This window comes from Macaca mulatta, chromosome 7 (assembly GCF_049350105.2).
Source record: "Macaca mulatta isolate MMU2019108-1 chromosome 7, T2T-MMU8v2.0, whole genome shotgun sequence".
Lineage (NCBI taxonomy): Eukaryota > Metazoa > Chordata > Mammalia > Primates > Cercopithecidae > Macaca > Macaca mulatta.
In genome coordinates, this window is record NC_133412.1 from 57231789 (window position 1) to 57245870 (window position 14082).

The 14082-nt window shown below is 48.7% G+C and overlaps 1 protein-coding gene across 20 annotated transcripts in view; it reads right to left on the reverse strand.

Moving 5' to 3' along the window:
* RASGRF1 (Ras protein specific guanine nucleotide releasing factor 1) overlaps positions 1-14082 on the reverse strand; it is a 306382-nt gene that overhangs the window by 58383 nt on the left and 233917 nt on the right. For 16 of the 20 annotated variants that reach the window (XR_013395851.1, XM_077940098.1, XM_077940099.1 and 13 more), the window contains 4 exons: positions 12735-12895; positions 7789-7852; positions 5524-5660; positions 3080-3162 (listed from right to left, as the gene is read on the reverse strand). Coding sequence is in view for 18 of the 20 variants with exons in the window: in XM_077940098.1 (XP_077796224.1) it covers positions 3080-3162; positions 5524-5660; positions 7789-7852; positions 12735-12895 (445 nt within the window). In the remaining 2 variants the exon portion in view is untranslated. Of the gene's footprint in view, positions 1-211; positions 251-3079; positions 3163-5523; positions 5661-7788; positions 7853-12734; positions 12918-14082 lie in introns of those variants that run through there. The other 4 variants (XM_077940090.1, XM_077940089.1, XM_077940091.1 and 1 more) reach the window with 3 other exon arrangements.

The following is a 14082-nucleotide window of genomic DNA, read 5'->3' on the forward strand; positions in this document are numbered from 1 at the left end:
AAGTCCAACTGATCCTTTGAGGCCAGCTCTGATGTCCCGTTCCATAAGAAACCATCCTTAACTGTGCCAGGTAGATCTGTCACTCATCCTCTGGACCTCACCTGGATTACACAGATTCCATTCTGCAGCATGCGCTACACTGCTTTCTAATAATCTCTCTATGTGTCTCTCTCTCACTAAACGATGAATTTCCCGAGGACAGAGACCCCACCTGCTCATTTCTGCTTCCCTGGTCCCCTCACTGGTCCTCCTGTGAAGGAAGCCAGGCTTTAGATTGGTAGCAGATGGGTCCTTAAAGTTGTCATTTTAATCTGGACATTCCATTCACTTTATCACTATCATAGTTCAACATTTTGTTATTTTTTCTTTCGTAGGTGATTTTAATTTTATTAAAATTAATAACATTTTAATAAATTTTATATAAAATTATATATTATATGTTAATATATATTTTATATTGTTTTATTATAATATAATATATTATATATATAGATATGTAATATACATATATATAAAATATATATACATATATACATGTGGTGAGGTCTCGACTCAATGCCACCTCTGCCTCCTAGGTTCAAGTGATTCTCCCATCTCAGCCTTCTGAGTAGCTGGGATTACAGGCATGTGCCACCAGGCCTGACTAATTTTTGTATTTTTAGTAGAGATGGGGTTTCACCATGTTGCTCAGGCTGGTCTTGGAGTCCTGACCTGAAGTGATCCATCTGCCTCGGCCTCCCAAAGTTCATCTGCTCCTTTGGCTGTCTCAGTGTGCACCCTTTCCAGAGCATGAGTGGGTACTCGCTAAACATATAATGGTAATTGAGTGGGTACTCGCTAAACATATAATGGTAATTCCAGCTGTGAGTTTTATTGGATTATTGAAACAGATCTAGGAAGTAGGTAGGTACTATCATGTCCCCCATTTACAACGTGAGAAACCCAAGCTCAGAAAGGTTAAGCGGCTTGTCTATAGTCACACACAAAGCTAGGGCTGGTGACCAGGGCTGTTGCTTTCGAGGCCAGACTTTCCTGCTGTACCCCACCACCTGTTCAGCGATGTAGTCATGAGGGGAATAATTCCTTATCAACTTGTGCAGAGGCTTAAAGACCTGGTGGACCTGAAACTGCCTCGGCTAGCTCCTGGCACACAGTAGGTTCATAAAGGGCTCGCTTCATCACACTTGACTTCAGATTGGTGGTGAGTGGAAATAAAGGATTTCACACATTAAATCATGTTCTGCATTAAATGCATTAACTCTTCGGTTCCCCAGAGCATGTATGTGAAGTAGCAAAGAGGCCTGGGTTACCTAGATGATTGTTCTGGCAACAGCAACATGGCCCAGGTGGGAACAGAGTCCTAGCATGCACCAGGTGAGCAAGGCAGACTCAGAACTCAGAGATGGGAATTGAGGTCAGAGAGCCGCTGGGCTCCAGGGTTGGGGCAGAAGGAGGGTATGGTGAGGGGGTTAGGCACGCAGGTGACTGCAAGATAATTGTGCCTGGTGCAGGTGAGGGGGGCTGCATTACCCAGGGCTTGGAGAGCTGCATTTAGGAGGACACCTGCTAAATCCCTCTTGTCTCTGGGGATTGTTCAAACAAACACAGTGGTCCTGGAGCCTGTGTTTTGGTTTTTCTGGTTTTTGAAATGTTCTATGTATTAATTTTTAATTAGGAAAAGAAAAATAGTTGTTAAAAAAGAGTAGATAAAGTTTCATTCCTAATGTTATATTTTAAACAGCCAAATACAAAAATAATCCACATGTACAAAACAGATGAACCATAACAAAACTAAGCCAAAGCACCATAATAGAAAACTAAAAAAAAAAAAAAAAAAAAAATAGATGTTGGCGTAGGTGTGGTGAAAAGGTAACACTTCTCCACTGCTAGTGGGAATGAAAACTAGTACAGCCACAATGGAAATCAGTGTGGAGATTCTTTAAAGAACAAAAAGTGGAACCACCATTTGATCTAGCAATCCCACTACTGGGTATCTGCCCAGAGTAAAAGAAGTCATTACACAAAAAAGATCCTTGCTCAAGCATGTTTATAACAGCACAATTCGCAAAAATGTGGAACCAACCCAAATGTCCATCAATCAATGAGTGGATAAAGAAATTGTGGTATACATATACATATATATAAGATGGAATACTACTTGGCCAAAAAAATGAAGGAATTAATGGCATTCACAGAAACCTGGATAGGACTGGAGACTATTATTCTAAGTGAAATAACTCAGGAATGAAAAACCAAACATTATATGTTCTCACTCGTAAGTGGGAGCTAAGCTATGAGGATGCAAAGACATAAGAATGATGCAAGGGACTTTGGGGACTCAGGGCGAAAGGGTAGGAAGAGGGTGAGGGATAAAAGACTACAGACTGGGGCCAGGGGCAATGGCTCACGCCTGTAATCCCAGCACTTTGGGAGGCTGAGGCGGGCGGATCACGAGATGGTTAGGAGATCGAGACCATCCTGGCTAACACAGTGAAACCCTGTCTCTACTAAAAATACAAAACATTAGCCAGGTGTGGTGGCAGGCGCCTGTAGTCCCAGCTACTCAGGAGGCTGAGGCAGAAGAATTACTTGAACCCGGGAGGCGGAGGTTTCTGTGAGCCGAGATCGCGCCACTGCACTCCAGCCTGGGTGACACAGGGAGACTCCGTCTCAAAAAAAAAAAAAAAAACAAAACAAAACATAAAAATAAATAAATAAAAATAAAGACTACAGATTGGGTTTAGTATATACTGCTGGGGAGATGGCTGCACCAAAATCTCACAAACCACCACTAAAGAACTTACTCATATAACCAAATACCACCTGTTCTCCCAAAACCTATGGAAATAAAAAATTAAAACAAACAAAGAAAAAAAAAACAAACTAAGCCAAAGCAATCATCCAAATAGCAATCACCCAACTCAAAACAAACAAACAAGAAAACATCCAAAACACCCCCGAAGACAAAGCCCAGCATCTCTGAACCCCAGTAGCTGGCTCATCCCAGTGTCCTGGCTGTCGCCTTGTGGTACTCAGTCTCTGGAATGCTGCCTGGTCAAAAGGGGTTTAGGGCACTTACTTGATCATCTGTGGCACAGTGACCTTGGAATTTTCTTCAAACGCGTTCATCATGAGCCCATTGCATCGGATGTTATCCACACACTAGAATCAGAGAGAGGACCCCAGCGTGAGAGCTCTCCATTGCTGGACCCAGGCCCACCAGGAGCTCTGCCAACTGTAAAGTTCACATGCCTTGGCTTGACACAGGGTCCTCAAGCTTCAAGGGCATTGTCCTGGCAAAGGCAGGGTCAGTGTGAAGCATCCTTTAGACTTTGGCCAGAAGTCAAGTCTCAGTTGAGTGACCTTGGGGAACTTACTTGATCTCAAGTCTTGGTTTCCTTATATGCAAAGTGGGGATAATGACTTCTACCTCACTGGGTTGACTGCAAACAACCACTGGGATGCAAAATGAATGCATCTGCCACTGACCATTCTGTTGCTGATCTCTGGGGTCCAGTGTCAAGGACAAGATCAGATCCAAGATGATGTAGGATCTCTCTCCTGGGAGGCCAGCCCAGCAGGGCCTCTGCCCCGCTGCACGGGGGTGTTGAACTATTCTCTCTGTGCTCTGACCATCACAGTGCCAACACTTGGATGCTGTGGATGGTTTTCTATATGAAGAATGCATGGGTGTGGGGTCCTGGGGAAGGCAAGGCTACTGGCAGGAGGGCCACAGATGATTGTACATTTCACTCGACCTCCAAAAATATTCAAAATGCAAATTTTGCTTTGAATAAAAAGTACCCGCCCAAACAAAAATAAAAGCTGCATCTCTTGGGGGGGCTGCCTCTTTTCCCCTGCACTGTCCCCTGCCCTGGGTCTTCACATTTCTGCCATGAGAGGGTTTCTTCTTGGCATAGCGATGGGGAAGCCTTGGTGGCACATTACAGAATCTTCTGGTTTTGAGAATGTGTGTGTTGCAGGGAGGAGGGTGTCAAAGTCATTGGGAAGTAGCAACTGAGAGCTGGCACAGTGGGTGGTGGAGCTCCCAGGCCCAGACTTCTGGGCAGGGCCAGGACCCCAATGAGGGAGGCTTCTGTCATTTGCATTTCTCAGTCCCACTTCTCTCACCCACCTGACAATCTCTCTAGCTTTGGTTCTACCAGCGACTGCAGAACAAAGACTTGGCCAGGGGCTCAGAGTGTTATGGAGGCAGGAGGGCTTGGTGTAGGGGCCAGAGGACTCCCACCTTGACCCATTCACTGGCATCCACAACAGCTGCAAGGAGGGCAGAGGACTAGTGGGCACCCTCCGGGCAAGTAGCCCTGGGCCTTTGACGGCTGCAGCTCACTGGGGGTGTGAAAGGGCCAAGCTCAGGGTCTGCAGTTTTCTCCAGGGCTTCCTGGGTGTTTTGAAGACATGTGGGAAGACTCAGAACAGGCATGTGCTATGCATCATCCTACCCGCCTTACTCCTCTGGGACTGTGAGATGGGCAGGTGGGCCAGAAGGAAGGCTGGGAGGGGCAGTCAGGGGAGCCTGGAAGGGGCACAAAACCAAGAAGGTGGGGAGTGAGCAAGGGCAGCCGTCCTAGATCCCATGAAGATGCTGCCCTGCCCTTCCAGTTCCTACAGGCACAGGCCTCCTGCAACCCTCTGGACCATGGTGGGGGGGGCCACCAACCTCCCTCCCCTTCTCCTGCTGTTGGCTGCTCTCCTACACCCTACCCCACAGAGAGGATGACCAAGGCTCCCAGCTGCTGGGATGGCACATCCCTGATCCATCACAGGCCCCTGCTGGGCTCAGGGAGGGGCTTGTCCTGGGGCTTGAACCCCGGTGCTGCTGACAACCTCTTTTTGGACTCAAGTCTCACCCCTTGTACTTTAGGCACCCATGGGCACTCTGGGTCTGCTCACTGGCAGCTGGGAAAGTCTGTGCTTCCTGGTTAATGCTCCAAATAGGGCGAATGACCCTAATGCTTGCAGCAGGCCAAAGCAAAACTAAATCTTCCATGTGCATAGTTGAGGCTAGGTTTGATCTTAGGTAGCTGCCCCGACTCACTGAAGAAGCTACCCTCGGCTTTCAGGGAGACCGTTCTCTCACTGTGAACATTATTACATCTAATATGCTCAGACTTTTCTGTGCATATCAGTTACCTGGGGCATGTACTAAAATGTGGATTTGCAGGTCATATGCCAACAATTTAGATTTGTAGGTCGGCAGGGTAGTGGGGAAAGGGGGAAGGGTCCAGGAAACTGAAGTTTTTAAAATCACCTTGCTAGGTGGTACAGATGCAAGAGGGGTTTCCAGACCACACTTTCAAGGTGACCCAGGGGACTGTAAATGGGATGGACTAGCTGAGCTCAGCTTTGGGTAGGGCTGTGGACTTGGAAGATTCTTGCATCTTTCTCTGCAGAACAGTGCAGCTACTCCACCGCCCCTCCCCATCCCCCCACCAGCCAAGCCCCTGACCTGGTTAAGCATGAAGGGACCACTCGCTTTCAGGAACAGGTGACGCTACTCACCTGGCTGATGTCACTGGTCCACGCCGCCTTCTCCTGTCTGGACGAGGCCACTAGGATGACCGTAAAGGGCGGGGAATCCTTTGGCTCCACCCCGATTTTAAAATCCAAGTGATCTATGTCTTGGCTGGATCCTTTGGCTTCCAGTTGTAAAACATAAAGTTAGCAGCATGAATGTGGACACTTTTTCAGTTGGAAAATGTTTTATTGGTCCCTGTCTTACGTACCGGTGGAGGCTCTGCATTGGTAAGGCACCAGGCCAATTGCTGCTACTTTCAGAATATTATTTTTCTAAGTGGGGAATCTCCATTTCAAAGATGGAAAAACTAAGACGTAGCTTACGATCACTCAGGGCAGTTCCGGATTCAGAGCAGGAGAGCCTTTAGGAATCAGTCTGCCCTCTGCCCTCCTTACACCAATAGAGGTGAGGTCCCAGGCGAGGACTTGTCCAAGGCTCCCAGCAGGGTGGTGGCCAAGCCAGGGCAGGGCTAGAATGGGCCTCACAGCCAGGCCCTCCTGCTACCCCCAAGGTGGTTCTGGGGCCAAATGAGGAACTTCAAGATCTTAAACTTTTATGGATTGGACTGGACATTTAGTTCAGTTTAGAGCTCCCCAAAGCAAAAGTGAATCCAAGGTATTTTTATTACTGCTCTTAACCTGAAAATTCCTTGAAGTCTTGAAAGCTGTTTATTTGGAAAAACTAAGACCACGGCTTCAAGATTCTTTTCAATGCACTCACATTAATTGGGGATGCACTGAATGGGTTAATGGTGTAAAGGGCCTGCTTTGGCTCTGCTTTCCTCTGAAGCTCTATGGCTGTGTGATGTTGAGGTGGTTTCCTTCCCTCTCTGGGCTTCAGATGTCCTCCTGTACAACAGGAGTGGGACTTGATTTCTGAGGTTCCTGTCCCTTCCAGTTCTGACACCTGAGAATTTTAGGAGTCCTTGCTGGGCACGGGGGAGCCCATTGTCCTGGGACTGTGCTGGAGTCTCTGAGAAGTGGGTGCCTGTGTGTGAGTGTGTTTCAGGTGGGGGACGCTTGTGGCCAGGCTCCCACCTCCCTGGGCCTAGGAGGGTAAAGAGCCTTGGGGCCTGACAGTGCCACTTGAGTCTGGGCTTTCCTGTGGACCTGCTGTGGCCAAGATGAAAGAAGGCTGCACTGGTAGGAAGGCTCCAGGTAAGCTGCCTCCTCGTTTATTCTTCCCTTGGGGAACCACTTGGTTTGGCCCTTACTGGAAGGGCATGAGGGAAGCAGAACCCAGTGGTAGCAGGGGCTGAACAGGGTGCATGCATGAGGGCATGTGTGTGTGTGTGTTTGTGTTTGCCAAGTGTGTGTGTGGCAACCCCCAGGCCCATGCCCATCCCCATGCCATGCTGGGCCTGTGAGGCTGAGGTGCTTCAGACACAGCCCACCCCAGGAGGCCCAGTCTGAGGAGGGAAAAGAGCACGGGTCCTGCTGGTGTCCCCACAGAGCAGGGCATCCAGAGGCATCTCTGAGGGTCTTGGCTTGGGGTCAGTGAAGAAGGGAGATGAGTGCCAACTTTGGCCCAACAGTAGTGATCACTCCCCCTAATCTGAATAATGACCCCACCTCCAATTCTGATGCCTTGGGAGGTAAATCCCATCAAACATCACAGCACCAAGGACTCTGCCCTCCGTGCACTTCCCCATTCAGCTCCATTTGAGTTGTTCAGTCCCTTCTCACTGAGGTCTTGCCTCCCCTCCTGGTCCCTGCTAGGGGATAGTTCCCTCTCTTAGGACCCTCAGCCCTGCAATCCCTCTGTCAGTGCCCCCTGCACATTCTTTCCTTTTCCACTGCAGGACAGAGATAGGGCTGGGTGTCTCCCTGGCTCCCAGCATGTGGCCCTGAGAGTCCTTGTGCATGTCACATGCAGGTGCATGAATGAGGCGTGCTCACCGAGATGCCATGACCCCAAAACCTAACAGTGCCAACTGGCCCAGCAGCCCAAGGAGCTTGGAAGGAACCAGGAAGGTGGATCAGGGTCATCACCTGCTGGGCTGGGAGCTCTTTCTTTAAAGCCTCAGGCTCTGGTCTCTCCACACCTTATTGGAAGTACGAGGGGAGCAGAGCCCAGCTGTAGCAGGGACTGAATAGAGTGCGTGCATGACGGCATATGTGGACCTCCCCTCTGCACTTCAGCATCCTCCCTTCCTCCTAAAGAAACCAATGCCTGGCCCAACCTTTAGGAGTGAGCATGTGTATGTCTGTGCAAGCACACACATGCGCCCATGCAGCCTTCACACTCACCTTCCTCCTCCGTGCTTTCTGGCTCCTCCAATAAAGTGCAGTCAATGAGGGATATGACTCCATTCTGAAAAAGAGCAGCAGGGGCTACTTTGGATCGAGGGGTAGATGTGCTGGTTTAGGAGTCCCTGGATGATAGGGCTGGAAGTGACTTTAACAAGGAGCATCCATGTACACACACAGATGTATGGATATATTATATGCCAAGTGGATATTTTGCTTTTTCAGTGGAAGAACTTTATCTTCATATAAGAAGCTCAGTGAAGTGAGTCAAAGGGGATTGTCTCAGAGAGGCCTTCCCCAAACCAAGCTTGAGTTCAGGTCACGGGTGGAGTGGCCAGAACCTGGCCTGCTCGACCCTTTCTTGCTTCCACAGCAGTTCCAGGGCATCGCTTCACAGCCCTAAGTTTGCAGAGGTTTGAAATCCCCCATTTTGGGCCAAAGCTATCAGGTTACCCACAGGAAGACAGAGGCTGATCTTATGGGTATTGTAATTCTCATTTTACAGGTGAAGAAATGAAGACAGAGAAGTTGCATGCCTTGTTCAAGGTCCCCTGGCAAGTTAGCAGTGAGTCTGGAGAGAGCCTCAAGGGCCCGATCCCAGTCCTGGTCAGTTACTTATTTTTAATTATTAGGAATACCTGGAAAAATGCCTCCCATCCATGAGTGTGTGAGCATCTCTTGGGTAGGAGGTCCCTTGATATTGTAGTGAGAAATAAGAGTGGCCACAGCTGTGGTGGTTGTAAGACATGCTCACAAATTCTTTCACATTTTTCTTTTCAAAAAGCAAAGCCTAATTCCCTTCTTCTTGAGTGTGGGCTGGACTTAGTGGCTTACATCTAATTAAAAGAATAAATCAGAAGTGATGGTGTGCCACTTTGGAGACCACAGCCTCCTGCTTGCTCTCTTGCTGTCTCTTGCATCACCTGTTCTGGGGGACACCAACTGGCATGTTGTGGGGAGAGGTCTATGAATGAGGAACTGAGGCCTCCAGCCAATAGCCATGGAGGTGTGCCATCTTGGAAAAGGATAGGATACTCCGGCCCCAGTTGAGCCTTCAGAACACTGCAGCCCCAGCTGACATCTTGACTGCAAACCCCTGAGATGCCCTGAGCCAAGACCACCCAGATAAGTCGCTCCTGATTTCCTGACCCACAGGGAAACTGTGAGGTAATAAATGTTTGTTTTAAGCTACTACATTTGGGGGTAATTTATTATATAGCAACAGATTGAAGTGAAATAGCAATGAATGATAAGGAGACCTGGCCATGTGACTAATTTATATATGAAAACGCTTGCAGAGCAGGCTGCCCCTTGGGAGGCAAAGTGGACTGCCAAACCATGGATTTGACTTCTTGCTTTGCTCTTTGGTGGCCTTGGGTTAGCCCCCAGGACTAACCCACTGGGCCTCAAGCCTGCCCAGTGACATCACTGGGCTTCATCATTTGGAAAGCCCCATCTAGCTCTGACATTCTCTTACTTCAGGGTCTCAAAAATTCTTACAGTCATTTTAAATCTTGCAGATCTGTAGTCTGCCCCCTTCAGAAAGGACTTAAGGCATTCTATTGCCACTTGTGATATTTCAAGAGAAGTGATTTGAATTTTAGCTTACGGCTATTGGAGAGTAGAGCACAGTGATTAAGAACACAGACTCTGGAGCCAGACTGGCTCAGTTCAAATCCCAGCCCTGCCATGTGCTGGCTTCTTCTGTCTTGCTTCCCTTATCTATATAAAATGGGGAAAATGATAGTATCCGTCTCAGTGGGCTGTTCTGGGAATTAAATATACATAACGTATTTGAGCGAGTTCTTGCCCCATAGTAAGCATTATGTAAGGGCTTGATATTAGAAATACAAGTTCATTATTACATAATTAAGAGTGACAATGTCTGTTATCCAGTGAGCATGCAGTGTGTACCTGACATGAGAACTCCCTCACTTACTCCTCACAGCACTCCTATGAAGAAGGTATTTCTACACTCTTTATGCAGATAAGGAAACTGAAGCCTGATGAGGCCTTGTGACTTGTCTGAGGTCACCTACTGGTAAATGGCAGTGCTGGGATTTGAGCTGATTTCTGAGTCCATGTTCTTCATCAATGTGCTAACAGACTTTTAAAACTAAAAACAGCTGGGTACGGTGGCTCATGCCTGTAATCCCAGCACTTTGGGAGGCCGAGGCTGGTGGATCACCTGCGGTCAGGAGTTCGAGACCAGCCTGGCCAATATGGTGAAACCCTGTCTCTACTAAAAATACAAAAATTAGCCAGGCATGGTAGCAGGTGCCTATAATCCCAGCTACTTGGGAGGCTGAGGCAGGAGAATTTCTTGAACCTGGGAGGCGGAGATTGCAGTGAGAAGAGATTGCGCCATTGCACTCCAGCCTAGGCAACAAGAATGAAACTCCATCTCAAAAACAAACAAAAAACCCCCCCAAACCCCCCCCAAAAAACTAAACACAAACAAGCAAACAAACAAAAAACTCCAGATAAAATAAAACAAACATAAAAACATGCTTTTGGATTTTCAGAACCTTCGTGTCTTCAGTTTAACCTGTCCCCACTGACCCCTGCCACACCCCCAGCCTAGACACAGATCTTCTCAGTAGAAACTCCAGAGCTAATAAATAATGAAAGCTTTCCTTGATACATAATTTGGTTAAAACAGAAGTATTCAATATTTGTAAATTAATTTCCCCTTGTGCAGCCAGCCAGCTAATTTGTGGCTATGTGAACATAAGCAGTATATTCCCTGAAGCCATTGTTGGGTCTGTTAGCTCCGCAGGAGGTTACGGGCCAGGCATCCGGGGTCTGGAAGAATGGCTTCTCTGATGCTGTGGCTTAATTAAGAGCACCCTCTGGCCCTTTCCAGGCCACAATGTGTTCAGGCTTCCAAGGTGATGAGTGCAGGGCTGCGGGGACTGTAGCTCACAGAGGCAAGTGCTTCCTAATTGACAGCAAATCCACACCCACTGTGAGCTCAGCGCTAACTTATCTGTGCAATGTCTCTGTGAGGGCCAATGTCTCTATTTGATAGAAGAAGTGTGGACAGGGGCAGGAGTCTTTTCCGGGGTCACATGTGTGTAAGGGATGGAGCTGGGACTGATGTGGAGCTCAGAGCAATGAGACAAGCAGTGGGCTGTGTCGGGGGATAGGAGATCCTGCCCAGGTCACAGGCTTTACAGCAGAGGTGGCACTTGAACAGGCCTTGAGGGATGTGAAGGTGGTCTGCCAGGGGAGAGGAGGCTGTGTGGCTGAACAGACAGCATGAGAAAAGGCCCTGGGCCTATGAGGAGGCAGGAGCAGGTCTGAGATGCTCATTCCCTCCACCTTTAGGGATGAGCTGGTTAGCTGAGCATTGGGGGCCTCACACAGGGCTGCAAGGTCTAGAAGCTCCGTGTGGAGAAGCTCAGCAGCCTCCAGGGCTCCTGTGCTGGAGGAGGGAATGCTTGAAAAGGTCACTGGGAGGGGCTCTGTCAGAGCTCCCTTGGGGTGGAGATGAAAGAAAGGCTCTGAGTGATGCCTTGGCCCTCAGCCAGTGGAGGCCCTCCACCCTGCCCCTCACACACACCACACACAGACACACACACACACACACACCACACACACAGACACAAAAACACATACCCCACACACACAACACATATCTCACACATAGACACACACAGATACACACATACACACATCACACATACACACACTCATATACACACCACACACACATCACACATACATACACACATGTACACAGAAACATACACACACCACACACAGACACACACACATACACACATATACCACATCCACCCACAACATACATACATATAAACATACACAGATATACACATAGGTACACAGACATATACCACACACATACCCACCACACTTGTACACAGAAAGACAACACATATACACACACACATATGCCATATACCGTAGACACACACACACACTGAACACACACAAATGCACAGAGACACAACACACAAACACCTACACACACTACACACAAATACACATATCATATACACAAATACAGACACACATATATACACATACATACATACACACACCACACACACAGACACAAAGACATATACACATATATCCATACTGATATGGTTTGGCTGTGTCCCCACCCAAATCTCATCTTGAATTGTAGCTCCCACAATCCCCACCTGTCATGGGAGGGACCCAGTGGGAGGGGATCGAATCATGGGGGTAGGTTTTTCCCAAGCTATTCTTGTGATAGTGAATAAGTATCACAAGATCTGCTGGTTTTATAAAGGGCAGTTCCCCTGCACATGCTCTCTTGCCTGCTGCCATGAAAGACGTGCCTTTGCTCCTCCTTCGCCTTCCACCACGACTGTGAGGCCTCCTCAGCCATGTGGAACTGTGAATCCATTAAACCTCTCTTTCTTTGTAAATTACTCAGTCTCAGGTATTTTTTCATAGCAGTAAGAAAATGGACTAATACACACAGAGAGATATAAACACATACAGACACACACACATGTACATACACACCACGCACACATACACACACATGCATATACATATACACACACACACCACATATACAAACACACAGACACAAAAACACCACACATACATACACACAAACACACACAGACACACACACATGCACGCACACATGCCTTTTAGGGGTTTGTCCAGGTCCTCTGGTTCCTCTGCCCAGGTGCCCAGCGTGGGGAATCTGAGGCCCTCGGTTCTCACCTTCCCATCTCCCAGGATTTCGCTAGTGGAAAATTGGTCAAGTTCTGCTCGCTCCAACTGGCCAAACTACGGGGTGTGTGTATATCTGTGCGTGTGTGCATGCATATGTCTCCAACACCCCTGCCCACCACCTGGGCCCATAGACCCTATGGCCAGGACAGCACCTGTGTGACCCTCACTGGGCAGCCCCCGAGCCCCTCTTCCGCAGCCCTTACCTTGGTCAGGTGAAGCTTCCCTCCAGAGCCTCTGGTACAGATAATCAGATGCTTAGAAAACAGGAAGCACTGTCGTTCACCCTCTTTCTTTAGGGAGAGAGACCCCAGGCGCCCTCTGGTGATCTTGCCCTTTTCAGACATGGGCACCTGGATGAGGGAACCTGTAGGTGGAAGAGAGAGACCCTGAGCCCATCTTCTGGGGTGACCTTTGCCTCTGACCCAGCTTTGAAGGTTGAGATACTGGGGCAGCAGCAGTGGGACAAGTCCATTCTGGTTCCCAGTGGCAAATGTGTTCCTGGGATGCTCCTTTAGGCCTCTCTGCAGGGTCAGATGGTTGGGGGATGAGAGGTGACCAGAGAAGCTCCATGCAGTGCCCACTGATGTCCCAGCCAGGGGCTAGGGACTCAGCAAGTAAAGGAAACCCCAAAGGGCGTGGCCCATGTGGTGAGAATGAAGGGCTGGGCTGAGGTCTGGGGATGGCAGGGGGCTGAATAAGTGGGGAACCGGCTGCAGGCCCCGAGGGGTTAACAAGATACATTGCACTCCTGCTGGGAACTGCTTAGGGCAAAACCTGCCTCCCATCCTATTTGTAAAAAAAATAGCTACTAAGATTAAAAAAAAAAAAAAAAAGATACATTGCCCTCCTGTTGTCCACAGCCATGGTAGACATCACCAATCAATCACTGCACCATACTGCAGAGCTCAGACAGAGCCTCTCAGTCCTCAGCACAGCACTCTAGGAAGCCATTACTGAGCAGAGTAGGTGCCTGTCATGAAAGCCATTGCTGCCCTACTCTGGTCTCCCCACCCTAATACATACCCTATGGGACCCTCCCCACTGACATCCACAGCTACTCACTGTCCCCAGGATTCAGGCACTCGAGGCCTTCCACCGGTCTGGCTTGGGCACACCTCCCAGCCTGCCCTCTTACAATTGTCCCCTTCTTCTGCCTCACATGTAGTTCCGGGTCAAGTTAGCCTGAGTGTCACTCTTAGTTCTGAAAAGCCCTTCCTTCACTCTGTCTTCCCTGTGAATTCCTGCTTATCCTTGGGAAAGCCCTCGTGACTCTCTTGGTTCTGCTCCAGGCCACTGCTCTGCCTCCTGCATCAGGGAGATCCACCTGGCACACGTTCCTGCATTTGTCCCCTCATGACTCTCTCCCTCTGTACAATAGGCTTCTGGAGGGCAGGGCCGGGGCTATTCTCTGAGTGTCCCCAGAACGCGCTGTAGGTCTGGCATGAGCAGGGCAGGTATCAGTGTTGGCTGCATGACTGACAAGTGAGAAACACCTTGCAGAATCCACTCATTTTGTCTTCAGGTCCAGCCCAGCTGGAGAGGGAGAAAATG